The sequence below is a fragment of the Beta vulgaris genome, chromosome 5 (assembly GCF_026745355.1).
Source record: "Beta vulgaris subsp. vulgaris cultivar EL10 chromosome 5, EL10.2, whole genome shotgun sequence".
NCBI classification, from domain to species: Eukaryota; Viridiplantae; Streptophyta; class Magnoliopsida; order Caryophyllales; family Amaranthaceae; genus Beta; species Beta vulgaris.
The window spans coordinates 31,748,858-31,775,939 of record NC_079206.1 but is presented as its reverse complement, the minus strand read 5'-3'; the positions used below and the strand labels follow the sequence as shown (position 1 = coordinate 31,775,939).

Here is a 27,082-nt window from a genome sequence, read left to right as displayed (position 1 = left end):
CACCAGGCTGCGATCATCTTAGAAAAAGGGCAAGTCTGGAAGGTGGGCAACGGAAACACCTTATTAGCCTCTAGTACAAAATGGGTGCATGGTTTTACCCTTATTTTACGAGACGAGGTGCGGCTACTGGAGGCTACAAGACTAAAAGTAGCTGACCTCAGGGACCTTAGTACCTCTTAATGGAACGTTCACCAACTTTACAAATATTTCATTCCTTCCAGTGCGAAGATTATCAGAATGGTGGAGTTACCATCCAATTCCAATGTCGCCGATAGGGCTTATTGGCCAATGACAAGGTCAGGGCATTACGCTACTAAATCAGGATATTACTACCTTTCTACTCTACACCAAAATGATATCTTAAGCATGATGGACTCTGACAATGTGGATTTCTTCTGCATCATATGGGGTCTGAACATCATGCCAAAATGGAAATTATTACTGTGGAAGTTATGGCATAATGCTTTAGCCACTAACCATAACCTTCATAGGCGTAACATCAGTACGGATGCTTCCTGCCCAATCTGAGGAGTCCCTTCTCCATTTGTTCAGCTTTTGTCCTCTGGCCGAGGAAGTTTGGAGTGAAGCTTTCCCAAGTCTGAATGTCGTTATTCCGTCACATTTGAATTTTAGAAGATGGCTTCAGAAAACAATACTACACCTTCGCAAAATAGATGGCTATCAAGGTACGAGATTACCCTATTTTGTGGGGGCCTTATGAGGTGTCTGAACGACGAGAAATGGTCAAGCTTTTCAGACAACAGCGTGTTACTATGGGATGGGGAAATTCGTGATAAAAGGGGCACCCTCAAATGGGCATCTTCCGCTATAGCTACAGAGGCTATAGCATGTCTCAAGGGCATCCAATGGGCAAACCAACGAGGATTATGCAACGTTGACATTCATACTGACTCTACATCTTTAATAGGTATGTTAAATTCGCCAAGCACATGTGACATATCCATACATCATACTCTTAGCAAAATTCGGGTGTTGGGACGAGGTTCTCCTTGGGGCAAAGTCACAAAAGTTGGTAGAGAGAATGTCAGAGCCGCTCACGAGTGAGCCAATGACTTTCGTAAGGCTAGGAATTTTTTGGTATTTTTCAGTGATTTTCCTTTTCTTGTGCTTTTTCGCGATGTCAAGAAAAAAATTATTGTGTCAATTTTTTTTTTATCGTTTCAATTTGTTATAATTAAGCGCTATAGCTATCGTTTGTTTATCAAACATTTACACAAACTGCTAGGCAAATAAGTTAATATAATCCGCTGGTCACAACAGTTAATGAACAACTACCCTCTGATTACCAAACATGACGTTAAACAAACTCAATTTGATGGGTTTTATCTCTCATACAACATTTCAATAAGGCATATGGCGTACTACAATCAACAATCCCAAAGATGCATTATATTTACAAACAAAGCCAAAACTGAAATGGCAAAAAAGAATTAATAGCAAGAGAAAAAAAAAAAAAAAAGACATTCCACATGAGCAAATGTTAAGGGCATGGATTCGGAAATCTTGAATGAACCTTATTTATCTCAGCAATTACTTCAGCTCCCAGTTCAATGTGGCATGCATTGAGAATCTCCTGAAGCTGCCATATCTTGGTTGCTCCAAAAACAGCACTTGCAACAAGTGAGTGCTCCAAAATAAACGCTGTAGTAAATTTATCAAATTCAATCACGAAAACACTATGATGTAATCTTGCAGTTACGAGTAAACGGCTAGCTGAGAGAGTAAGTATAATAAACGGTTTTTTCACCAAATACCCCTGACAAAAAAATTTATTCACCAAATACCCCATCTTTTTTCAAAATTCACTAGATACCCCTAACTTTTAAAAAAATTCACCAGATACCCCAAATTTTTTAAAAAATGACAAATAATGCCCTTAATGACTAACGGCAGTTAACTCTGTTAGTCATTAGTGTTAATTAACGCTAAAAAATCCTAAAAAACCTAACTAATCTAACTCCCTCCCTCTCCCCTAACCCACCACCCCCCAACAACCCCAGCCCCCCTCCCCCTCCCCCTCCCCTCCCCCTCCCCTCCCCCTCGCCGGCAACCCCTCTCCGTCGCCGGCAACCCCCTCCTTCTCGCGCCGCCTTTCCGGCAACCCCCTCCCTCACTCTCGTCGCGCCTCCCCTTCCCCTCCTTCCTTCCTTCGCGCTTTCCGGCAGCCCCCTCCCCCTCCCTCACTCTCGTCGCGCGCGCCTCCCCTCCCCCTTCGTCGCGCCTCCCCTCCCCCTCCCTCACTCTCGCGCGCCTCCCCTCTCCCTTCCTTCGCGTTTTCGCTGCTATTATTTTCGTTGTTTCTGCTGCCGGAAAGAGGAGTGCGACGAGAGTGAGGTTTAGTTACAGGGGGAGGGGAGGCGCGACGAGAGTAAGGGAAGGGGAGGGGGCTGCCGGAAAGGCGGCGCGAGGGGGAGGGGGTTGCCGGCGACGGAGATAGGTTACCGGCGAGGGGGAGGGGAGGAGGAGGGGGAGGGGTGGGGCTGGGGTTGGGTGGTATGGTGGGTCTAGGGTTTGGGGGTTGGGGGTTGGGTTAGGGATAATTAATTAGGTTAATGAGGGCTTAATTAGGGCTAATTAGGTTGACTTAGGACTAATTAAGTTGAGTAATGGCAAACTTGTAAATAACAGGCTAACGGAGCACTAACATTCGTTAATAGTAAGGGTATCTGGTGAATTTTTTTAGAAGTTAGGGGTATCTGGTGAATTTTGAAAAAAGTTGGGGTAAAATAAATTTTTTTGTCAGGGATATTTGGTGAAAAAACCGTATAATAAACCCTTAATCAATTCACCTAGCCACTCTTTGTAGCCACTCTTGTTGTCTCTATATACAGAGAGGGACAAGGTAGGATCAACTGAAAACTAATCTTAATCTGAAAACCGGTATTTTTTTACTCATGTTGCAGATTTTTCTTCATTTTATGTTTTTTGCTCATTTTATGTTTTTGCTCATTTTACAAACTCATGTTAATTTTATGTTTTTTGTTCATTTTATGTTTTCACTCATTCTCAGAAATGTTTGCTCAATTTACAAATTCTTGTTCATATTATGTTTTTTGCTCATTTTAAGAACTCTTTGCTCATTTTAAGAAACTTTTTAGTCATTTTATGTTGCAGTTTTCAATTTTTATCATAAGAAATGATTTTCACATGAGAACCTCAATACAATACAGGTGGAAGATGTACTTGACGTAAAATAAAAATACTAATTTTTAAGACGATTAGTCTAGACTGCATAGGTCCCATCTTTGCCACATGCTATGTGTTGTAGCATATCCAAGGAACAAGTGGATCCATCTGGAGCGTCCACGTGTCTCCTATCTAAGAGAGAAGTACAAGGAAAAAAGGATGGCTGAAGTACTAATTTCCACTAAAGGAAAGTACCAACCACCTTTTTGGCCTGACATAATGTCTACGCCCAAATCTCAAAAAGCGATTGCATATGATTGGTTGATGTGTACTTCCCAATCATTATCTACCACATGTCAAGATCTGATTGCCTAGCCAATCAAGACCCTTAAATTAGGGTGACATCAAAGTACATCAATCAGACCCAAACACTAAAAATAGCTCTTGAAATCAGGAAAAAAAGTACCTTTTTTTAGCAGTGCGTACTATTACTATTACTTTGTGAAAACTCTTTCTGGCAGGACGAAAGACTGACTCGACATAGGAATGACCGAAGAAAGATGATTACGGTCAGTGCCTACTTTCCCTAGCTAGCCAATATGAATCGCGGATGAAAGAGGGAACCTAAGCGTATCCTAATTTCAGACGAGGTGGTAGAAAGGTCGTCCAAATCGTCAGAAGAGCCAGATTCACTCCCCCTTTCGTTATCCTCTTCCATCTCAACCTCTTTTCCAGACGGGCTTGCTTCTGGAATTATTTGGCCGGTCTCATCTTCCTGGACGCTTTCAGGGGAAGAATGCTCGAGCACTGGCTGCGCTCTTTGGATTTCGTGTTCCCCATCTTTGGGGATCCGTCCTGTTGACGCCTCCATCTCAGAACTGGAGGCCGGAAAAACTATTCCACGTCTAAGACAAACAATTTGTTTGGTGCGCGCCAGATTACCCTGCATAGATAAAGACTGGAGCGTCTAATTTTGTCGTCCAAATCTATAAACAAGAAATGCATTCACAGCCATAATAGGCCCAACTCTAGAATGTGCCGAAGTAAGAAGGTTATCGGTTCTAGGGGAAAAACAAACTCTTAGACGACCGGGATTATTCGACGACGAACAGGAATTCATTTTTATTGATTTTCTAAAGAAAAATACAAAATAAAGAATAAAGGAGAACAAAGAAGAAAAGGGGGATACCTGACGAGCTACTCGGACGATCGGTGAAGGTAGCGGAAACTGGACGAGCTCACACTCTCTCTAGAAATTCGAAAGAAAGGCAAAGTCTCTCTCTAAGAAAATTCTTTCAAGGTGTGAAATGGATTGAGAAAGGACAAAAGTTCATATTTATAGAGGGGTGAGAAAACCTGCTATCGAGGTAAAAATGACCGTTGAGTTCGAAGTTTATCAAAAAGTAACCGGTTAAACCAGCAAAGTGGCGCATGTTGCCATTTTTTGAAAAGCAAGGTAACTCCCTTGAAATCAAAAGGTTTTTAACCATTGATGCCAACTGGAAAATCCCCTTTTAGGGGCAAATGTTGTAGCCTGGAAATCAGTGGCTCTCCAAGGAACACGTAGATCCATCTGGAGCATCCACGTGTCTCCTATCTAAAAGAGAAGTACAAGTAAAAAAGGATGACTGAAGTACAAATTTCCACAAAGGGAAAGTACTAACCCACCTTTTTGGCCTGACATAATGTCTAAGCCCAAATCTAAAAAAACGACTGCATATGATTGGTTGACGTATCTACTTCCCAATCATTGTCTGCCACGTGTCAAGCTCTGATAGCCTAGTCAATTAAGTACCCTTAAATTAAGGTGACCTCAAAGTACAGCAATCAAACCTCAAACACTATAAATAATCCTTGAAATCATGATAAAGGTACCTTTTGTTTTTAGTAGTGTGTACTATTCACACTATTCCTTTGTGAAAACTCTCTCTCGCGTTCTCTTTGTATCTCTACTTTTCCTTATTACTCCTGATACCTGAATTAAGCTTCGGAAGGGGAGCCACCATCCAAACCTCCAAAGTGGGCCCCTTTTTTGCAAGTTCGAAAACAAAGCTCAGGTTTGAAATTATCTGACTAGGACATCATTGCACAAGTCTTCATTATAAAATCTGTTGAGGGCACTAGTCAAGCACTACGCAACACTATGGTCCGATCAACCCCTTGTGGTTCGTTTAATAGGATAATGATAGATAATTTGTATGTTATTTGTAAATAGTAAAGAATTTGAATATCATCTGTAAATGCCTTTAATTTGTAGTCGACATCTTGTGCACTTTACTAACCCTCAATCTCAATTCAATACTAAGCTAGATTACCCCCAAAATATTCTCAAACGGACGTGTCGTCACTCTTATTCGGTGTCGTTGCCAATCAGGTCAATCCAATACCGAACCTAACTAGTAACTAATCAATTGTTGCTAGCGTCCTTGTATGTAATGTTACTGCAGCTAACTCTGTACTTGAATCTAGATATTCTGATTATAAAATCCTACTCCATTTACAATCATCATGGCGGTGTAGAAATTATCCCTAGCAAATTAAAGGTCCTCTTTGGTTCTACATTTGACAACACTTATCTTTATACTTCCTCTATTTTTTAAATAGATGCATCATATGGACTAGGTTGTCAATGCACAAGTTTGAACATCATTATCTTTGATTATATATCATTAAAAATTATAAAAAAAATGATGTGAAAATAAATATTGAGATTAACCCAACAAATTTATAATGGGATCATCAAGATGCATATGGTAGGAAGATAACAAAATAAAGAGGAACATTGGTACTTTTTAGTAGGTCATGGTTGCTAAATAAAGAAACTCATTTGCTAAATACCGCCCTAGATTTTCCTACTAACGCCCTGTACAAATACATATACATGTATTTATACTTTAACACTCACTATCACACTCTCTTTCACTCTCCCTCACTCTTCATCACTCCCTCACTACATCTCTTTCATCAACAAGGATCTTCCATCAAAAACTCCGGCAATTTTTTCTGCGACAGTAAAACCGGCGACAATAACTCCGACAACTTTTCCAACTACTTTTGTGGCCACATTATTGCATTATTAATATTAATGAAATTTTATAATTCTTTTATTACACAAATATCGGACTATATTGACTTTTAAAAAAAAGTGTCCAGGCACCTAAATTAGGTGCCTGTACCTGTGGTCAGGCACCTAAATTAGGCGCTCAACCACAGGTATAGGCACCTAATTTAGGTGCCTGACCACAGGTTCGGGCACCTAATTTAGGTGCCTGACCACAGGTTCGGGCACCTAATTTAGGTGCTTGGACACTTTTTTTTTAAGTCAATATAGTACGATTTTGTGTATTATAAGAATTATAAAATTTAATTAATATTAATAATGTGGCCGGAAAAGTTGTCGGAGATATTATTGTCGGAAAGTTAGCCAGAAAAATTGCCGGAGTTCTTGATGGGAAAGTTAGCCGGAATAATTGTCGGAGTTATCTCCATCACTCCCTCACTACATCTCTTTCATCAGCAAGGATCTCCCATCAAAAACTCCGGCAATTTTTCCGGCGACAATAACTCCGACAACTTTTCCGACTAATTTTCCAGCCACATTATTGCATTATTAATATTAATGAAATTTTATCATTCTTTTAATACACAAAATCGGACTCTATTAACTTAAAAAAAAAGTGTCCAGGCACCTAAATTAGGTGCCTGTACCTGTGGTCAGGCACCTAAATTAGGCGCTCAACCACAGGTATAGGCGGCACCTAATTTAGGTGCCTGACTACAGGTTCGGGCACCTAATTTAGGTGCCTGGACACTTTTTTTTTTTAAAGTCAATATAGTCCGATTTTGTGTATTAAAAGAATTATAAAATTTAATTAATATTAATAATGTGGCCGGAAAATTGGCCGAAAAAGTTGCCGGATTTATTTTGCAGGAGATATTGTCATCGGAAAGTTAGCCGGAAAATTGTCGGTGTTCTTGATGGGAAAGTTAGCCGGAATAATTGCCGGAGTTATTGTGGATGAAAGAGATGTAGGGAGGGAAATACAACCCATGTATACATATACAAAAATACAGGGCGTTAACTGGAAATTCTAGGGCGGCATTTAGCAAGACCCTAAAGAAATGTAGCAAGTAAAAAGAGAGATGGGCTCTTGAAAGGGCTTTCCAACAGTCAAACTACTCCAAGAAAAGAGAAAATGGAGAGTTATTTCTTACCCAACGATGGGCTCTTAGGCATGTCTCGACTCTTGAGTGTATCTCCATTGAAACACTTTGAGAGGTGTCTTTTGGAGGAGATACCATTTGAGAGAAATGAAATATGACTCTCCATTACCCCCAACCAATCAATTGGTGACACATGGCATAAAGGAATAAGTTTCATTAATTAACATGAAGACCATTACATAATGAAATATACCAATGTTACTCAGACACACATTAAGTATATACTCGGATACAGTGTCTAAGTGTCCGACTCGATTATTTTGTAGAAAAAAGTCAAGTTTTTAGTTTAAAATGAAGTATCCAAGTGAAATATCATGACGGATACGACAAGACACCCAGTTTTTGAGGTAAATGAAGGTGTCGGAATAACATAAAGATATACGACAGCGAACTCTTTAAAGAAAAATTTATTGTTGTTGGTGTTTTTTAACTATAGTTTTTGAAAGTAACTTGAACAGAGAGAATATTGGAGAATTCATTGTTGAGTCATTACCATTATACATGCTCTCAAGGTTGTTCTACAAGGGAATTTCAACTTCCTATCACAACCTTTGTTTCACATATCACTCCGCAACATGATTTCACTGTGATAGACGCTAATTTAATACTAAAACTTTTGAGTGTATTGATACAATTGTTATCATACAAGAGATAAGTTTACACTTTTAATTACGTCATCATAAAAATTTTAAACCTCTAATTTCTATACAATGGTACAAGATAAGTTTCTAAGAACTTTATGTTCCAAAACTCCCAAAACCCTCGAATTTGTCAATTAGCACAACAATCCCCACAAATGCAACAACCAAAACATGTGCTTCCTGAAATTACTATGATCGCATTTTTTCTTCCTTGGTCCTAATCTCAGCCTCCTATAGATAGATTTTTTCAAGTTTATACAAGCAAAATAGATAGACAAGCATGATTATAGCCGGCAATATAGACTGGTACCCATTGACCTGATCCGAAATACCCGACTTGAAACCCGTTTTCACCCGAAAATAACGACCCGAAACCTAAAATAACCCGACCCAAATAAAAATAGACCTGAATATGACCCGAACCCCAATTTACCCGAACCCCAATCTACCCAACTCGAAATTGACCCGATAATGATGACCACAACCCGAACCCGACCCGAAAAGATTGTCATATTAATTACTTTTTTAACAAATTTAAGGAAAATATATCATGAAATACTAATATATGATTTAGCCAATGTCCATTATCATGGACCCGATATGAACCCCTACCCGAACAAACCCGACCGGACCCGAACGTAATCCGAACACAAAGTTGACCCGATTATGACCCGTTTGCCACCTCTAAACATGATCCACTAACACCAGAAGTAGAAAGAAAATGAAATAGTGGAAGATACGGCATACTGATTGCCAAAGAAACTGGATGAAGGCCATACTTTTCTGCTATTTGAAGGTATTCCTGCAGTAAAAGAGAACGGTTGAAGAACAACTCTAGGTGTGAACACTTCACCGCCAAGACTAAGTAGCACACCCATAAAATTATGGAATATGCTACTACTTTGTGTAGCTAAGTTTTCAAAGAAAATAAGTTATTAATAGCAAGACAGTGTGCAGCTTTTAAGAAAACAATAATATTCATGGTGACGCCAATTATTTTTGCTTTTGTTTTGGACTTAGCCAACATGTTTCATATCCATGATATATTGAACATTATACTACTTTGTCCCCAGCAGCAAGATAACTAAATGAACCCATCATTAATAGCAGGACAATGTGCAGCTGTTGAAATTCAACAAGATTCATGGTCAAACCATTAATTTTTGCATGTTGCATTCACGAACTGTTATCCAACATAAGGTTTGAACAGCAGAACAGATTACCGACAAGAATAAAATAGTGCTTTGAGATCTGAGAAGAAACCATACCCTCGTGGCTGCCCTTGTAGCAGCACTGGAAAGGTTATACCTATATTCCCCCTCGGAATATCTTCCTGTTAGCCAATAAAGCAAATAATCAATATACGTTTAAAAGTCTCCATAAAATCATATGAAGAAGTAGAAGATATACCTCGAAAAAGATTCAATCGAGCATTTTCTGGACCTCCATCACCTGCAAAGTATTTACCAGACAGTATGCCCATAGCCAAAGGACTGTAGGCCAACAAGAAGATCCTGCCAAGGTTGAACAGGAAAGGAGCAGTAAACATTTGGGCTGAAGCAATTTTAACAGCAGCAATGAAAGATGGCCAAGACGAGGTAGCAGCCTATACATACAAGGGACAGATGTAACTTATTAAGTTGTGCGCTTAACAATCAAGAAGGGGAAAATTAAAAGAACTATGGTAAGTCGCAACAGTAAGTAGTCGGCTAATACTCACATGTCACATCCACCATCACCTTTAGCAGTTACAAATTATTTTTCAAAGTTTTAATCATAAAAAAAACCCATCAGAAATCATTCTCAGATGGATTAATTCATAGGAAAAAGTTCCTTCTCAATGAACAGGTATCCAGTCTACTTCACAAGCACAGAATTAAATAAGATAATACCTCTCATGATGACAGCACTCAGCCAATGAAGAATCAAAAGTCCGGCAGAGTAAGCTGTATGAGTTCTGTTAGACCAAGATTCATTGTAAGGACACATTGCAGATTCAGAGCAGCAGATGAGAACAATAATCCCAAATTTCTTGCTAGAATTGTTTTTGCTACTGCTGTGTTTAATATAAAAATTATCAGACATGAGCATTATATATATTGGATCCAAAAGGCAAGAAAAAAAATGAACAAAGAGATCCTGAATAAGCCACATCAAACAGGGACCAATGTTTTTTATTTTTTGGGTTTTGGGGGGGGGGGGAGCAGAGATCATTGTGAGTTGGGGCCTTGGGGGGGAGGGGTGAACAAAACCTGCAAGGTGACAATTTTTGGAGAACCATCAATTCTGTCAGCAACTTGTAGGAATTTCATCACACCATAGGGCGTTTCATTACTGAGTCCAGCATATCTGACCTACAATCAAGAAAGTACCCTAATGTGTAAGCAGCACATGCCATCCTGAGAGAAGTTTGACACAGAGCTCAAATTACAATCTATACCTTGCCAGCATCAACAGCTCTAGTGAGTGCATGGAGCTGTTCCTCTATAGGGGTAGAACAATCCTGCCTTCTTGGATCATATTCAATTTCTCCAAACATAGGGACATACCTAGAAAAGGAAGAAGTTAAATGTAACTACCACATGGAATCACGATTCATTTTTCATGCAGGTGATTTCACCACCTAGAAATAAATTATGTCACCAGTTATAATTAAGAGGAAAAACAAGACAACATACAAACCGATCAGGCCAGTGAATCTGATAAAGATCAATATAATCAGTTTGCAGGCGCAGTAGGCTGTACAATATTATTCAAAGCATATGTTAGAGCTTAATAAACAAAACAAAAGAAGAAATGAAGGATGTACAATTTCAACATTGACCACCGTCAAGGAAAAAAAGTAAAAAACAAAGGAAAAATGTGAAAGCAAGGAGGCTAAACCTATTATCAATGGCTTTCTCTATATTCTTAGCATCTAAACACTCTGGCCCTCCTGGAATCCAAGTCATCTGCCCAGAAGGCCCAGCAACCTGCAGATAAGAAAATTACTCACATCTATCCAAAAGCGAAAATAAATAAAGTTTGACAAATCAATAATTATGTTCTTATATGCAGAAACATGTTATGTAACCCGTTTGGTATAGTCCCTTTTCGGTGGATTTGGAATCTAAAGGTTCTGCCACCGTTAGGTAATGTCCCTTCTAGGTGGATTGGAATCTAAAGATTCTGCCAAAGATTAAAATTTCACTAGATGGTGTGTAGTAAAGACCTTCCACAAAAAAGAAAGATAAATTCTAAGCAAGATTGCCACCCATCAGGATTGTGCTTTTTGAAATCATCGTCAAAAAAGTAAGAAAGCACTAACCTGCTTTAGCAATACTTCCCACCATACAGAAGCTGTCCTTTTCTAATTTCCAAGATGAGCTCAAATGGAAATCGCCAAACTCTAGAACATACGTTTGATGACGGAATTCACGAATTCAACAAGTTTAAGAAATCTAATAGGAAGGGGAACTTTAAAAGAACAGTCTTTATATGGTGTCTAACTGTAATAATTACTAATTATCAAGTTGCAACACCACTTTCTAGATTGAGTAACTTGTATATTGAAATTATACATCACCCGACTCTGAAAATTCCAATAGAATACTATGGTAAAGAAGTAAATAATTAGATAGTGAAGGATAATTTTAGTTACTTTAACTTAATTTGTTGTTAAAATCTTACTTAAATGTGGTATAATTAGAAATCTATGGAGTGCTATATTATTAGTTTTGAAGCAAAATGGTGCAAATTTGCAAAAGAGATAATGTAGTTCTGAGAAAGTGATTGCAGAGGAAGTGAGTAATCGGAAAGAAATTATCCTTGGACAACTGATTTTCTAAGCTGAATGCCATTGTACCGTGGTCTCTAACCAATCACATCATTATTGATGCACGTGTTTCATCAGCTAACAGTGATGAGGTAGAAATACATGCTACAGGAACGAAGAACTTAACATGTGGTCTTGTACCGTGGTTTCTAACCAATCACATCATGATTTAATTTCATTTTAGTCAGAAATTTTTAATCTCGGAGCAAAGGAAGAATAGAGATATGGTTTGCATTATTATCACCCTGGATGCTAGTCATACACACGAATGCCAATTATTATTACTCCATATTTTGGTTAATCCATCTTGCAAAGCGCAAATGGCCCAACAATCATATTTCACTGATTCCGCACCTTTTCGAGTACAAACTGAGGGGAAATTGCCAATTAATCTCCTTGATGTACCGGCAAAATCAAATGGCAATATGGTAAAATAAAAGCAAAAAATATGGACATTGAAGTCAATAATATACTTCCTCCGTTTCAAATTACTCGTTACACTTCTCAATTCACGAACTCCTAGGCAATTTTTGGAAAAGAGAGAGGTAGAGAGTAAAAAGAAAAGGGATCCATGTGAGAGGAGAGAGATAGAGAGAGTTTATTGCCCAAAAAGGAAGTACAGCAAGTAATGTGAAACTTCCCAGAATAGAAAGTGTAGCGAGTATATGAAACGGAGGAAGTAGTATTACTCTTATTGAGTTGTAGGGTTAAATATCCAGTCTTAATTAATTTATTTTTTTTAGGAAAAGATAAATTGACGGAATATTTTCATCATAAGACTATATAGTGACATTTGATTACGAAGAATGCCATTTGATTTACCCGTCATACGTATCGGATATGTACAGGTGAGCACCCAAAACTGAGCATGCCAAACAAGTAACAACCACATATGCAAAGCATTCATGTTAAACTTCGAAAAACATGAACTAGAAAATAAATTATTACTAATAAGCAAAACAAACAATGAGTAATAGAACAAATTTAAAAGCTAAGAGCCTGTTTGGAATCACTTTTATTAATGTAAAAGTCAAATGATATAAAAGGTATAATGAACTTAAAATTAGTCATATTTATGCTAAACTTATTAACTCTGGAAAATGACACCAGAAAACTGTTCTGTTGTCCATATTTTTGTTTTTAGTTTTGAAATAAAACTGCAAGCTAGAAACAAAAAGAAAGATAAGGAACAGTTGAACCTTAGTAGCCAAAACAAGACGATCTCGAGGAATATTCCGGTGTTTAATCCAACGGCCCAAATATTGCTCACTCCTTCCCTGCGTCTCGGCTCGCTGCGGCACCGGATACCTTCCCAATGCCCACAACATCGATACAGAAGAAGAACATTAAACATGTCAAAATTCTCAAGCTTTTTAACACTGATAAATACAAAAGTATTTTTCATAACATACATTTCGGCGGAATCAAAGAAGTTGATTCCAGAATTAAAAGCTTTATCAAGAAGGCGAAATGATTCATCAACCGAGTTCTGTTCACCGAAAGTCATGGTTCCTGTAAAACCGACCAAATTACATAAATATTGTAAGTAAAATATATAAATTTATGAAATTTGAGAGGTGAATTGGAGAATTACCTAAGCATAATCTGGAAACGCTGAGATTAGGAGCAATATTAATGAGCGGAACTGCCATGTCTTTGTATTTTTCTCTCTCTTCGCACAGGTCGATTGATGAAAATTGGAAACCCGAGCTTTAGCAGGCAGCCCAAAAGGGCCGAAAAAATTGGAGATGCAGGGTATCGAACCCTGTACCTCTCGCATGCAAAGCGAGCGCTCTACCATTTGAGCTACATCCCCTAATACATTATTTTGTACTCACTCTTTTCTTTTTATCTTTCTAACTTAGAATCTTGGCACTATTCATACTTGAAGAGAATCTTCTCAATTTTTTTCAATTTATATGAAAAATATAGTCATGTGGGATCTTGTTTGATTCTTCTCAATAAGTACATTATTACTATTCAATTGTTATAATTTTTACTAATATATAATGAAAGGTATTTTAGTACAAAGGTGTGCAATGGAAGATGTGAGAAAGATAAAAAAAACACAGAGGGAGTACTTCCTAAAGTTACTTTTTTTATATAGAAAGCAAAAATGTAATATTACAACTAATCCTTTATTCATTTATCTACAGTTTTTTCACCAAATACCCATGACAAAAAATTTATTCACCAAATACTCCAACATTTTTCAAAATTCACCATATACCCCTGACTTTTAACAAAATTCACCAGATACCTCAAATCTTTAAAAAAAAATTACCCAAAATGCCCTTTTGACTAACGAATGTTAGTACTCCGTTAACTAATTAACCATAAAACCCCTAAATAAACCTAATTAAACCCTAAATTCTCCTTAACCCAACCCCCCAACCTACCCCCAAACCCTAGACCCACCAGTCCCACCACCCAACCCCAACCCCACCCCCTCCCCTCTCCCTTCCCGGCAATCCCCGCAGACCCCCTTTCCGGCAGCCCCCTCCCCCTCCTTCCCTCGCATCTCCCCGTCCCTCACGCCTTCCCTCCCCCTCCCTCACTCTCGCCGGCATACCAACAAACTGTAATACTAACAAAGCGCAAAGCTAATGTTTCGTTAATATCAAATATCTAACTTTAAAGTTCGAGGACGAACTTTGTTTTTAAGGAGGAGTAGATGTAATACCCCGAATTTTTAGAAGTTATTTTATTATTTATTAAGGTTTAATATTATTTTCACCTTAAAATTATTTTTTTGATAATGCGATTTTATTTGATAACTATGTTTATTAACTTAATGATTTCATTTAGTTTGATTTATTCAACAAGTTTAAAATAAATCATTTACTTGTTTTATTATTCATTTCATTATTTCTAAATAAATTAAACTCTTTAAATTTGGTTATGGGTATCTTTGTACAAGTGTCCATCCATTTTTAGCAATCCAAAGCCCAAATACCAAGTCCATAGTCTATATGCCTTTTAGCCAAAAAGAAAAAGGAAAATAATAAAATAAAATAAAAAGAAAAGGTGAAAAAAGTTTTCACCATCTTCCTCCCCTCCCTTCCTTCATTCCTTATTTACAGCACACAAGAGCCATTTCAACAAAAGTTGCAGCCTTTGACAGTAAGAAAATTGATTTTAGTCCACATTTCAGATATTAGGGGCAACAATCTCAAAGAGCTACCACCATAGCCCTCACACCTCACCTCCACCATTAATGGAGCTTGACTGTTTGGGCCCATTAAATCCTCCCAGTGATGTCACGCCATGTGACACTTCCACCTAAGCGCAGTGGGTCCCACCAACTACAGCATGGCCAATTCAGGCTTCATGGGCCCCACCAGAATCACCCTTTGAAAAGATATCATCAATCCCCAAGTGAGCTATCATGTCCAGCATACCACTTTATAGAAATGCTCACCACTATAAATACCTCTTGTCCCATCAATGCAAAGGTATTGAATACTCACCTAACTAACTTGAGTTTCTCACTCTAGACTTCTTCTACCTCAATTATCAACTGACTTGAGCATCGGAGGGGCGATCCTGGAACAACCCCCGGGGTAGTTTTTCTGTGTTTTGCAGGATTCCGGTGAACTGATAACCAGCCCTGCTCGGACTTAAGGACTTGTTCAGCACAGATCATTAACCTTAATTTCTAGACAGAAACAGTTTGGCGCCGTCTGTGGGGATAGTACAAAAAGTTACTTCGCCACCACTTCGAAAGATTCATTTGCTGCTCAGCAGGACTTAACCACAGTGTTAGTCAGCCATGGCACCATCCAAGAACGCCCGTAACAGATCTACCAACCTCAGCGAACCGAGAGGTAACCCTCACCGCAACCAAGGAGGTGCACGGACTAGATCCCTCAGTTCATACACTGGACCCTAACCTGGAGTCTCTCAGGAACTTCAACCTTCTCCCTCTCGGGAAATACAGCATGTTGACCTCAACCTTTCTCACAGCTGACATAGCACTCATAGCAGCTCAGCTGCAACAAACCTTGCAGCAAAGCATCATGCAAATGCTGACCACTCTCCAGCAAGGGCAAGGGCATAATCAACTCAACCTCCAGCCACGTGATGACAATGTCCAGAGGCCGTCTCATAGGGAAGAGCGAAACCCTCGCTCCCTTCATGACCAGCCTAACCGGCAAAGGTCAGCGCTCGGGAGCTTACTCGGTCTCAAAGGCCCCCCTCCGGCAAGATGAACGCCCTCCTCTGGGCGAGAGGTCGGCCCTCGGGAAGCTGCTCTCCGAAGGGAGGAGACACATGTTTCCAGATCGCCAAGGGGAATCCTGGCCGCAAACCGGAAGATGCTCGAAATATCCTTAATGAGAAACGCCGTAGTCAGGGTATGATGCTCGTCAGTTCCTAGATCGCAAGGCTGCTCAGCGGAGGGCATGGTGATCCGCTCAGTCCAAACCCTAAGCTCGGCAACGGGAGCCTCAAGTTCATGACCCCGTTCAGCCGAGAGATTATTGACACCCCTACCCAAGGGAAAGTCAAAACGCCACTGATTGAACCGTTCGCGGGCCTAACCGACCCGGAAGACCATATGGCCACGTATAAGGCCAGATGAGTGTGCAGACCAGCTGGAGGCCACATGGTGTCGGTTCTTCCCTACCACACTGAAAGGGCTCGCGCTAAATTGGTTCCAAGAGTTGCCGGCCGGAATCATCACCGACTTCGCCGTGCTCGAGGATATGTTTACCCATCAGTTCGTGGCCGGAAAGAGGCAAAAGAAGACTAGCTTACACCTCATGGGGGTCAAGCAAGAGAAGAATGAAAGTCTAGCCGACTACATAAAAAGATTCAATGAAGAGTCCCTGAAAGTATCCGACCTGCAGGATGCCGTGGCCTTCGCTGCTCTCATGTCCGGATTACAACCTGGCCGGCTAAGATGGACATTGGCTGAGAGTGAGGTCAAAACCTTCTCAGAGGCCATGGCAAAGGCTCAAAGATTTATCCAAGCGGCGGACATTTGCCGCCACTCGGAAGAGGAAGTAAGAAGAGAAAGGAAGAAGGAAACAACAGAGATCAGCCCAAACAGCAGAAAACGGGCGGTAGGTCGGATAGGTTCACTGATCATGGAAACGACCCTCGTTTCAATAAAAAACGAAGAGAAATATACCTGGACATCAAGCACAAGTCCATGCTGCCCAATCCCCAACCCATCCGGACCTCAGCCTACCGGAGGGACAAAAGCCAGTGGTGCGAGTACCACCGGGAATGTGGTCATACCACAAAAGATTGAGGGAGCTGAAGAAAGGGTTGGACAATCTAGCTGACCAGGGGAAGCTGAACCGCTACCTCAAGCACACGAGCGAAGAGAAGGGAAAGCAGAAGGTCGGTCAGTCCAAAGTGGGGATACGAAGGCTACATTGGGGTCATCGGGTGGCTTCGCTCGGGAGGCCTAACCGGCCGAGCCAGGAAAGCTCACTCCAAAACCTCAAGCACCAGTACTGAGGTCAAACCAAGCCGGTCGGACTGTCCATAATGACATTCGGGGAATCCAGTCGCCAGTCAGCTGTACCCACATGACCCCTGGTCATCGAGCTCAAGGTAGCCAACTCCCGGGTAGGCGAGTCTTGGTTGATAGTGGGTCGTCCGCTGACATCATAACTCTAGAATGCCTGAAAAAGCTGAAATACAGCGAAAGGATGTCAGCCACTCGACAGCCACTCATAGGCTTCGGGGGTAACTCGGTACAACCCGTGGGATCGATAAAGCTCCCACTCGGATGGGTGAGAAAGGCAAAGGCAGAAGCCTACCGATCGACTTTCTAGTGGTCGACATCCCTCCATACAACATAATAATGGGACGACCCACTCTGAACAAACAAAAGCTGCTATCTCCACATACCAACTCCTCATGCAGTTCGAAACAGATGAGGGGAAGGTCGGAAAATTCAGGGATCAGCAGGCTGGACGAGAATGCTATGTTAATAGCTTAAAGAGCAGAACTGAAATCGACGTCCAAGAGGACTCGAAGAAGAGAAAAAGGGAAGAAATTCACCAAGGAACTTGGGGGTGTACATCAAGAAAACCCCAAACAGTACGAACGACCTCAGCCAGCTGAGGAAGACGAAGAAGTAGAGATCGGGACAGAACCCGGTCGGACTGTAAGAGTGGGCAAGGCCCTAAACCCAGAAACAAGAGCACAAGTAGTGCAAGTGCTCAGGGAATACCAGGACGTTTCGCCTATGAGGCCTCAGAGATGCCGGCTTGACCCCAAAATTATGTGTCATGAGCTGAATATTAAGAGGGTACAAGCCAGTCAAGCAAAAGCTAAGGCATCAAGGTCCGGAAAGGTGCAAAGCTGCCGCAGTGGAGGTCAAAAACTGCTCGAGGCAGGATTCATTGAGGAATGCCAGTACTCGGAATGGCTGGCTAATGTGTACTGGTGAAAAAGCCGAGCGGGGCTTGGCGCATGTGCGTGGATTTCACAGACCTGAACAAGGCCTGTCCGAAAGACAACCATCCTCTGCCCAAAATAGACAGGTTAGTCGATCGACAGCTGGTCATGCCCTTCTAAGCTTCATGGATGCTAATGCAGGCTATCACCAAATTCCCATGGCGGAACATGATCGGATTCATACCGCTTTCACCACCCCGCAAGGGGTTACTGCTAAAAATGATGCCATTCGGACTGAAAAAGCCGGAGCCACCTACAGCGGACAGTTAAAAAATTTTCAGTGATCAGTTGGGTCGGAACATGAGGTGTATGTTGACGACATGATCGTCAAAAGCAAGGCCCATCTGATCATCCAGACGACCTGAGGGAGACGCTGAGACACTGAGGAAGTATCGTATGATGCTCAACCTAAAAAGTGCGTCTTCGGAGTGAAAGGGGGAAGTGCCTCGGATTTCTGGTGATGAAAGGGGTATTGAGGCCAACCCCGACAAGATCAAGCAGTTCTGGAAATGAAATCCCTCGGAACGTCAGGGAAGTGCAGCGCCTAACGGATGTCTAGCTGCCCTCGGACGGTTCCTATCACGGTCGGCTGATAAGAGCCTTTCTTTCTTCAAGGCCCTTAAGAGAAAAGAGTTACATGGGACGAAGAGGCTGAGCAAGCCTTCCCTCCCTCAAACTTCATCTATCAACCCTTCCCAAGCTCATGTCCCCCTTGCCGGGGGAAACATTGTTCGTGTACTTGGCCGTATCCGAATACGCCCTAAGTGCCGTTCTGGTAGCCGAAAGGGAAGGGACGCAACACCCGGTCTACTTCATAAGCCATGCCTTTCGAGGGGCAGAAGCGAAATATAGTGAGGTGGAGAAGATGGTCTTCGCCCTCGTCATGGCTAGAGAAAGCTGAAACCATACTTCCAAGCCCATCAAATCAAGGTCCTTACCGGACACCCTCCGCAAGGTCATAGAGAAGCAGGAACCACTCCAGTCGGATGACGTGATTGGGCTGACCAGTGGCTGATTTCGGCCTGGAATATGAGCCCAGAAGGGCCATCAAAGCTCAAGCCTTGGCGGACTTTATAACTGAATGCACAACTCGGCCCCCGGTCGGCCAGAATGAAGAGTGGGAACTATACGTGGATGGTTCTTCCACCAAGTCAGGATGTGGGCGGGGCTAGTGCTTAAGCCCCCGGTCGGAGAAAAAATGGAGTATGCAATCAAGTTCGATTCCTGGGGTCGAACAATGAAGCGGATATGAGCTCTCATCCTCGGACTTCAGTTATGCATTCTTGCAGGAGCCACGGCCATTGAGGCCCGATCAGACTCCCAGCTTATAGTAGGTCAGGTCTCGGGAGAGTACGAGGCCAAGGAGGACAATATGAGAATGTATCTGGCCAAGGCACAAGAGTTCATCAAAAAACTCTCCCATTTCCGCATCAGCCACATACCCAGGTCGGAGAATCAACAAGCCGACGCTCTGGCTCGTATGGCTAGTTGGCAGAGGGGTCAGCCCCTCGGACTATCATGTGGGAGGTGCTTCGCCAGCCCAGCATAAATGCCAAGGAACAGTTGATTCTAGACCGAACGGCCACTTGGATGGATGAGGTGGTCGGATACTTAAGGGATGGAGTCCTCCCAACAGATGCCAAAGAAGCCGAAAGGATCAAGCACCGAGCAGGTTGGTTCTTATGGCATGACGAGCAGCTCTACAAGAAGTCATACACGCACCCATTGCTGAAGTGTGTAACCCCTGAAGAAGGAAATTACATCCTAAGGGAAATACACCAAGGGGCGTGTAGCAGCCATCAAGGGGGAGAACCATAGCGGAAAAGCTCTAAGGGCTGGGTATTACTGGCCTACCCTCAAGGCAGATGCACAAGAATTGGTGAAGAGATGCCCATCTTGCCAAATCCATTCGGATATTCCCAGATCCCCAGCTACCCCCCTCAACTCCATTCAAGCAGTTCTGCCATTTGACAAATGGGGCATGGACCTGCTCGGCCCTTCCCACCAGCATCGGTCAGCGGAAGTTCTTGATAGTGGCCATAGACTATTTCACCAAGTGGACTGAAGCCGAACCCCTTGCCTCCATCACTGACAAACAAGTCCAAGCCTTCATTTGGAGGAACATAATCACAAGGTTTGGAGTACCCCGAGCCCTGGTCTCGGACAATGGTCGGCAATTTAAAGTGGACCAACTCGGGAATATTGTGCTCGTTTTGGAATACAGACCAGGTTCTCTGGTGTCCCGACCACAAACTAACGGCCAAGCAGAAGCGGCCAATAAGATAGTGCTCAAGGGGATCAAAAAATCCCTTGACGCAGCAAAAGGGGCTTGGGTGGACGACCTGCCTGGAGTCTTGTGGTCTGCTCGGACGACTAAAGGAAGCAACGGGACATCCCCGTTCGGATTAGTCTATGGTAGTGAGGCAGTACTACCGTAGAGGTCGGTATCCCATCACCTCGGATCACCTTTATGACTTCGAGCAAAATGAAGAAGAAAAGCCTGTCAACCTCGACCTGCTCCAGAAACAAGGGGCAACTCATTGTTAAGGTCGATCCGCTACAAGCAAAGAGTAACTCGGCAGTTCAATCGTCGAGTCAAGTCAAGGCCAATCCAGCTCGGAGATTGGGTGGTCAGAAAGGTCGAAGCCACGGGGCTATCACATCTGAAAGGCAAACTAGGGGCCAACTGGGACGGTCCTTACAAAGTAACCAAAGTCATCAAGCCTGGTACATTTTCAGCTCGAGAATCCTGAAGGCATACCACTTGCTCGGCCATGGAATCTGGAATATCTAAAGAAATACTATGTATAGTCAATTGCAATTAGGGGCATATAGCGAGATACTGGCCAGGATGGCATGTAGTCCTCGGACAGTCAGGTCGAATTGTAAGACTTAACCAGTCAATTTTCAAGTTATAAAAAGACTTAACCAGTCATTGTTCAAGTTCCAATTAAACTTAACCAGTTTTAATATTCGAATTTTACCGACCAACTATTCTTCGAAACTTAACCAGTTTCAATCGCGAGTTGTTCGAGTTAAATCCGACCAGCGCTATCAAGCAAAACTTAACCAGTTCGAGAATCAATACTTGAAGCAAAATTGCAATGACAAACATAAAAGGTGCTCGGATAAAATAAAAGAAGACTTTCATTAAGTTAGAAAATATTACATCCTAAAACCTTGGTACTACCAAGGCAAGAAAAGAAAAACAAATACAATACAGGAAAGCCTAAGCTGCAGGGGTCGGTCTGATCATTGGTACTCCCATGATGCTCCTCAGACCTGGCCACCCCTTGGCCCTGATCATCCTCAGCAACCTCCTCCACGTCATCATCATCATCATCATCATCATCATCATCATCCGTGAGGGCGATGCGCAGCTCAGAGAGGATAGCCTGATCCTCCTCCTTCAGAAGAGCTTCATAGCTCCCCATGACCTCAGACCACGAAAGAGATGGATGTGATCTCTCCAAGGCCGCCTTCATCCTCTTGAGGGCGTCATCCACCCCCATTTTCTGGGCAGTAGAGCCGACCTCGTTGACAAACGATTCGCAGGCTTTGGTCTCCTTCCAGCCTGCAAACCACTCGTCTTCGGACTTGGGAGCCTTTTCCAGTTCGGCAAGCTTGAATTGCAGATCAGCGATTTTGGTCTGCGCCTCCGCAACTTGGGCGTCCGCAGCAGCCTTGGCAATCACAGCCTCATCCTTCTCCTTGATCAGCTTAGCCTTGGCCGTAACCCATTCAGCTCGCTCGGCCTTAAAATCTTCTTGGTCCCGGTCGATGCAGCGTTTGGCGTTGGCGAGGTCGGCCTCGGCTATCCTTTGGCCCTCTTTAGCAGCTCGGAGCTCTTCATAGTGCCCCTTACCTCGAGCCTCCAAGTCAGATACCTTGTCGGCTAGGTACACTTTGTTCCGAGCTACGTTGACCAACCGAGTGGAGAACTGGAACAAGCACACACAGTCAGTGTGAAAACTCAGCAAAATCCACAAAGTTAAACAGAGAAAAGGCTCACCTCAACCCAGCTGCGGAACAAGTCGTTCGTCTCCTCCGGGCCGCTGGTTTGCGCAATGTATTCCCGGTCGGTGGGGCTGTACAAGCACTCGACCGCATTCGTCCAACGGGTGTCGAGCCCATGGGCATCCAGTTCGGCAAACGGCTTAGCCAGGGCAAGGTTAAGCTCTTCCGGATCGTCATGAGGGCCACGAGGGGTGGCCGGCGTGTATTGAGGACTCCGAACTGGTCGGAAGTCCTCCGAATGGACAGAAATCCGAGTCCCCTCGGACCTATCCGCCCGCTCCTCTGGTCGGGGACTATTGACCTCAACAGATTTGGCCTTTTTAGCCTTTTCGTCCTGGGCCTTGGCCAGCGCCTTCTCGGTCTTGGCCACCTTCTGCGGATCCCGCTCTTTCCTCTTCTTAGAAGCCTTAGGCTTCGACGGATCCTGCAAAATTTCAAGGTCAGCTCGGAACTAGCAAGAGAAAGTACTCGGCCAAAACCCAATGCATACCTTTGGAGGGTTGGGAACTCCGATTTTCTTCGCCTTCAACTCAGCCTTGAGCTGGGCCGCCCTCATTGCTGCATAATTCAACTTCTCAGCCATTTCAGGATCGGATTCGAGGAGACGTGTCAAAGAGCAAGCTGCAAAAAGAACCAAATATGAGTAATTGCAAGTGCGAGCAAAAAAACAAGTTAAACAACCCCCTCGGCCGATTACCCCGGGGAAATGTCCGGCTCAGCCCGACTGCAGATAGCAAGTGCTCGCTCTTGAATAGGCGGCAGCTCGGAATCCAATTGCTGGCCACGTAAACCTCCCCTCCTTGAACTATTTGGGCCTCGGTTTGTAGATAAATAGCCGCAATGGCTTCCTCCTCGGACATCTCCGGAACCCTGAAGTTAAGCTCGTGGTTGGGTTCGACATCCGGTCGGACTGTGGGGATCCCCCAGTCCCCTCCGAAAAAGATGAAGGCAAACTCTCTCCTAAACCCTTTCTGAGAAGTGGGCAAATCAAGCACCACCTTGTAGCCCTGTCGGGCTTGAAAATACCACCAGCCTGGGCCATTATCCCCAGCCGACATCTCGACTAGCTTAAACATGTTGCGCCATAGGGTAATGGTTGGTCGGACGCTCAACATGGCACATATTGTCTGAACTGCAATAATCCCTCCCCAGGAGTTCGGAGAGATCTGACTTATGCACAGATTATAAGCATTCAGGAGGTCCTTTACAAAGGAAGTCAGTGGAAATCGGAGCCCCATCTCCATAGACTTGTAATATACCGCGGTGCAGCCCAGGGGAGGAGTGAGAACAGTATGAAAGGCTTCCGGTCGGACTAACATATAGGGATCTCGTATATGGAACCTTGCAGCCTGCCCCCTCGGGTCATCAAGAATCGCCTTCATCAGCGAAGGGAGGGGAAATTTAGACCCCGGTCCTCCTTTCGGATCTGGATCCGGAAACTCTGGTCGGCCTGAGGTTGACACTTCTTCACTGTCTGACATCGTCACCCTCACTACACCATCATCAAGGTATTTATCTAAGTAGCTGGCTTTAGAAGAAAAGGCCCGGGACACTTCCCAGGGGAAGGGAACAGCGCCCTCGGCCTCTTCCTCTAGTAACGATGAGGGGCTCGGAAGCAGAACCGCGTCGGGAACGGCCGAGGGGTCGGGACAACTTATTAAGGTCGACACTAACGTTATTCCCATCCCCCTCACCTCCTCGAACCGATTATAGGGAGGTGAGGTCGAAGGTGTCACCGACTCGGACGATTCTCCCATTATTGTATAGACAAGGGAGTCGGCCGAGGTTATTGAAAAGAAAAAGCGAAAACTAAAAGAGCAAGAGCGTACCTGGTCGGACGATGGAAGCCGGAGAAATTGCAGGAACTTAGAGAGAAGCGAGAGCTTTTAGAGAGAGAAAGTGGAGAATTTTTGAGAGATTTTGCACAAATGATTTCTCTCTCCTCTCCGTACAAATATATAGGCGTGCCTCGGGACGCGTCCCTCCACAAACCTATCAAATGCCTCCACATGGCCAATGGAAGATGAAACGTCAAAATTTCCAGAAAGTCCCATCCAGCTCAACTACCCAGCTGAGAAACGCCATGTGGCAAGCCACTGGTTTCCAGCTCAAAGCTACCCGCTCGGTCCTAACAGGCATTACTCACGGAAATGTCAGTCGGACAAGAAGAATCCCTAACTTCACTCGGCCAAATTTACTAAGTGCTAGGGAGCATCCGGTCGGCCTCTCCAGGGCATGTTAGCCCCTGTCCGAGCAGCGCCCGTCAATCCAGAACCCGGTCGGACAAGTTGGGGCTCCATCACCCTTTGCCCGACCAGATCTCTGCTCGCCCCCTTCACTTAGCCAAATTTACTAAGTGCTAGGGAGCATCCGGTCGGCCTCTCCAGGGCATGTTAGCCCCTGTCCGAGCAGTGCCCGTCAACCCAGAACCTGGTCGGTCAAGTTGGGGCTCCATCACCCTTCGCCCGACCAGGTCTCTGCTCGCCCCCTTCACTTAGCCAAATTTGCTAAGTGCTAGAGAACATCCGGTCGGCCTCTTCAGGGCATGTTAGCCCCTGTCCGAGCAGTGCCCGTCAACCCAGAACCTGGTCGGTCAAGTTGGGGCTCCATCACCCTTCGCCCGACCAGGTCTCTGCTCGCCCCCTTCACTTAGCCAAATTTGCTAAGTGCTAGAGAGCATCCGGTCAGCCTCTCCAGGGCATGTTAGCCCCTGTCCGAGCAGCGCCCGTCAAACCGGAACCTGGTCGGTCAGTCAATGGGCTTTTAGCCCTTCAGCCGACCTGGTTCTCTCTCCAACAACCTGGTCGGTCAGTCAAGGGGCTTTTAGCCCCTCAGCCGACCTGGTCCCCTCTCCAACAACCCGGTCGGTCAGTCAAGGGGCTTTTAGCCCTTCAGCCGACCTGGTCCTCTCTCTAACAACCCGGTCGGTCAGTCAAGGGGCTTTTAGCCCCTCAGCCGACCTGGTCCTCTCTTCAGCAACCTGGTCGGTCAGTCAAGGGGCTTTTAGTCCCTCAGCCGACCTGGTCCTTTGCTCAATAACCTGGTCAGTCAGTCAAAGGGCTCTTAGCCCTTCAGCCGACCTGGTCCCCTTCAAAGACCTGATCGGTCAATCACAAGGCTCGGCGTCCCAGCCGACCTGGTTCCTGCTTCGAAGACCTGGTCGGACTATCATATGGCCCAACCTCTCAGCCGGCCTGGTTCCTGCTTCGAAGACCTGGTCGGACTATCATATGGCCCAACCTCTCAGCCGACCTAATCCATGCTTCAAAGACCTGGTCGGCCATTCAATAATCTCTATCCTTTCAGCCGACTGGGTCCTCCCCCCAGAAACCTGGTCGGTCAGTCAAACTCCTTGGCCACCAGCCTGGTCAACCTTCTTGTCCAGGACCCTGGTCGGCACTTGCCCGACCTAGTCTTCCAATTCCCCTTCATAGAGATCGGCTCGAGAAATTCTGATGACCGTAGACGTGGTCGGCGCATGCCCGACCTGGTCCCCCTCTGGCTTTTTTAGGGAGGTCGGTCAGACGGAAGGGGTTTACGCCACCAAGGGGCTTCACCCGGTCGGACGGCTCTTCTGCCCCTTCCTGGCGTGGGGCTAAATGTTTGGGCCCATTAAATCCTCCCAGTGATGTCACGCCATGTGGCACTTCCACCTAAGCGCAGTGGGTCCCACCAACTACAGCATGGCCAATTCAGGCTTCATGGGCCTCACCAGAATCACCCTTTGAAAAGATATCATCAATCCCCAAGTGAGCTATCATGTCCAGCACACCACTTTATAGAAATGCTCACCACTATAAATACCTCTTGTCCCATCAATGCAAAGGTATTGAATACTCACCTAACTAACTTGAGTTTCTCACTCTAGACTCTCTCTCTACCTCAATCATCAACTGACTTGAGCGTCGGAGGGGCGATCCCGGAACAACCCCCGGGGTAGTTTTTCTGTGTTTTGCAGGATTCCGGTGAACTGATAACCAGCCCTGCTCGAACTTAAGGACTTGTTCAGCACAGATCATTAACCTTAATTTCTAGACAGAAACATTGACCAAAGCTCCAAATTTCTGACCAAATCCTCCTATAAATGCTGAACTTTAGTCACCAAATTACTCAAGCAAACAATCTCAAAAGGTTTGCTTCAATTCATTTATCTTCTTCCTTAATTTCTGATTGTGATTTTTGAAAAGTTAAAAATGAAAATTTCAATTCGCAAACACCTCCCCTGATTCTTTGAACCACCACTAAAATTACCTCGACCACCAAATTCAACCACCTGAACCATCGCTTTGCTGCCCTCCAAACCGCGACAACCGCCATCCCTGTTCTCCCCTTCGCGGCGCCTCTGCTGTCGCGACCCGCGCCAGCCACCCTCGACCTGCCTAACTCCTGCCTGAATTCTGTTGCCTGAGCCTTTCCGTGCGCCGCCCAAAACACCAGCGCCTTTCCTCCTTCGCCTGATCGCCTCCCCTGTTTCGCTCCCCTGCGGTTCCTCCCTTCTCGTTCGTATTTTTTTAAGTCTGAGGAACTGCTTCTTTGAATCAGTAAAGGAAACCCCTCCTTCCCCTTTTAATTGATTTTACTTAAGTTTTACTATTTTACTTTTATTTTGAAAACAAGACTCATAACTTTCCTAAACTAGCTTACATCAATTAAGTTAGTATGTTTTAGTTTTAACATAATCATTTATAATTTGAAAACGTTTCTTAAATTTCTAAAATAAAATAAGGAGTATAATAAAGTGAGTTTTCCATGTATAAAATAATTATTTAAGTTAATGAAATTAAGTTGAAGTAATTTTGTGAGTACGTAAAATGATTTTATA

General features: G+C 43.8%; 1 protein-coding gene and 1 non-coding gene across 10 annotated transcripts; both read right to left on the bottom strand.

Annotated features, from left to right (window-relative positions):
• Positions 1 to 1,281: 1,281 nt before the first annotated feature.
• On the bottom strand, positions 1,282 to 13,605 carry LOC104893745 (uncharacterized). Of its 9 annotated transcripts, none has more exons than XM_010679876.4 (12): positions 13,421 to 13,605; positions 13,239 to 13,338; positions 13,026 to 13,134; positions 10,896 to 10,984; positions 10,695 to 10,751; positions 10,453 to 10,561; positions 10,265 to 10,366; positions 9,905 to 9,969; positions 9,423 to 9,526; positions 9,281 to 9,345; positions 8,760 to 8,814; positions 1,282 to 1,662 (listed from the first exon to the last, which is right to left on the bottom strand). In XM_010679876.4, the coding sequence occupies exons 1-12, from the start codon at positions 13,476 to 13,478 to the stop codon at positions 1,502 to 1,504; spliced, it is 1,074 nt and encodes a 357-aa protein (XP_010678178.1). In that variant the 5' UTR covers positions 13,479 to 13,605; the 3' UTR covers positions 1,282 to 1,501. The 9 variants fall into 9 exon arrangements, 6 of the variants coding, with proteins under 6 accessions (XP_010678178.1, XP_010678179.1, XP_048500583.1 ...); XM_048644628.2 differs by having other exon boundaries at positions 1,522 to 1,662; positions 9,281 to 9,341; XR_007274361.2 differs by having other exon boundaries at positions 1,645 to 1,662; positions 9,281 to 9,341; positions 9,423 to 9,618.
• TRNAA-UGC (transfer RNA alanine (anticodon UGC)) lies at positions 13,570 to 13,642 on the bottom strand. The gene has a single exon. It is a non-coding gene; the product is annotated as a tRNA-Ala (tRNA).
• Between the last annotated feature and the right edge of the window lie 13,440 nt (positions 13,643 to 27,082).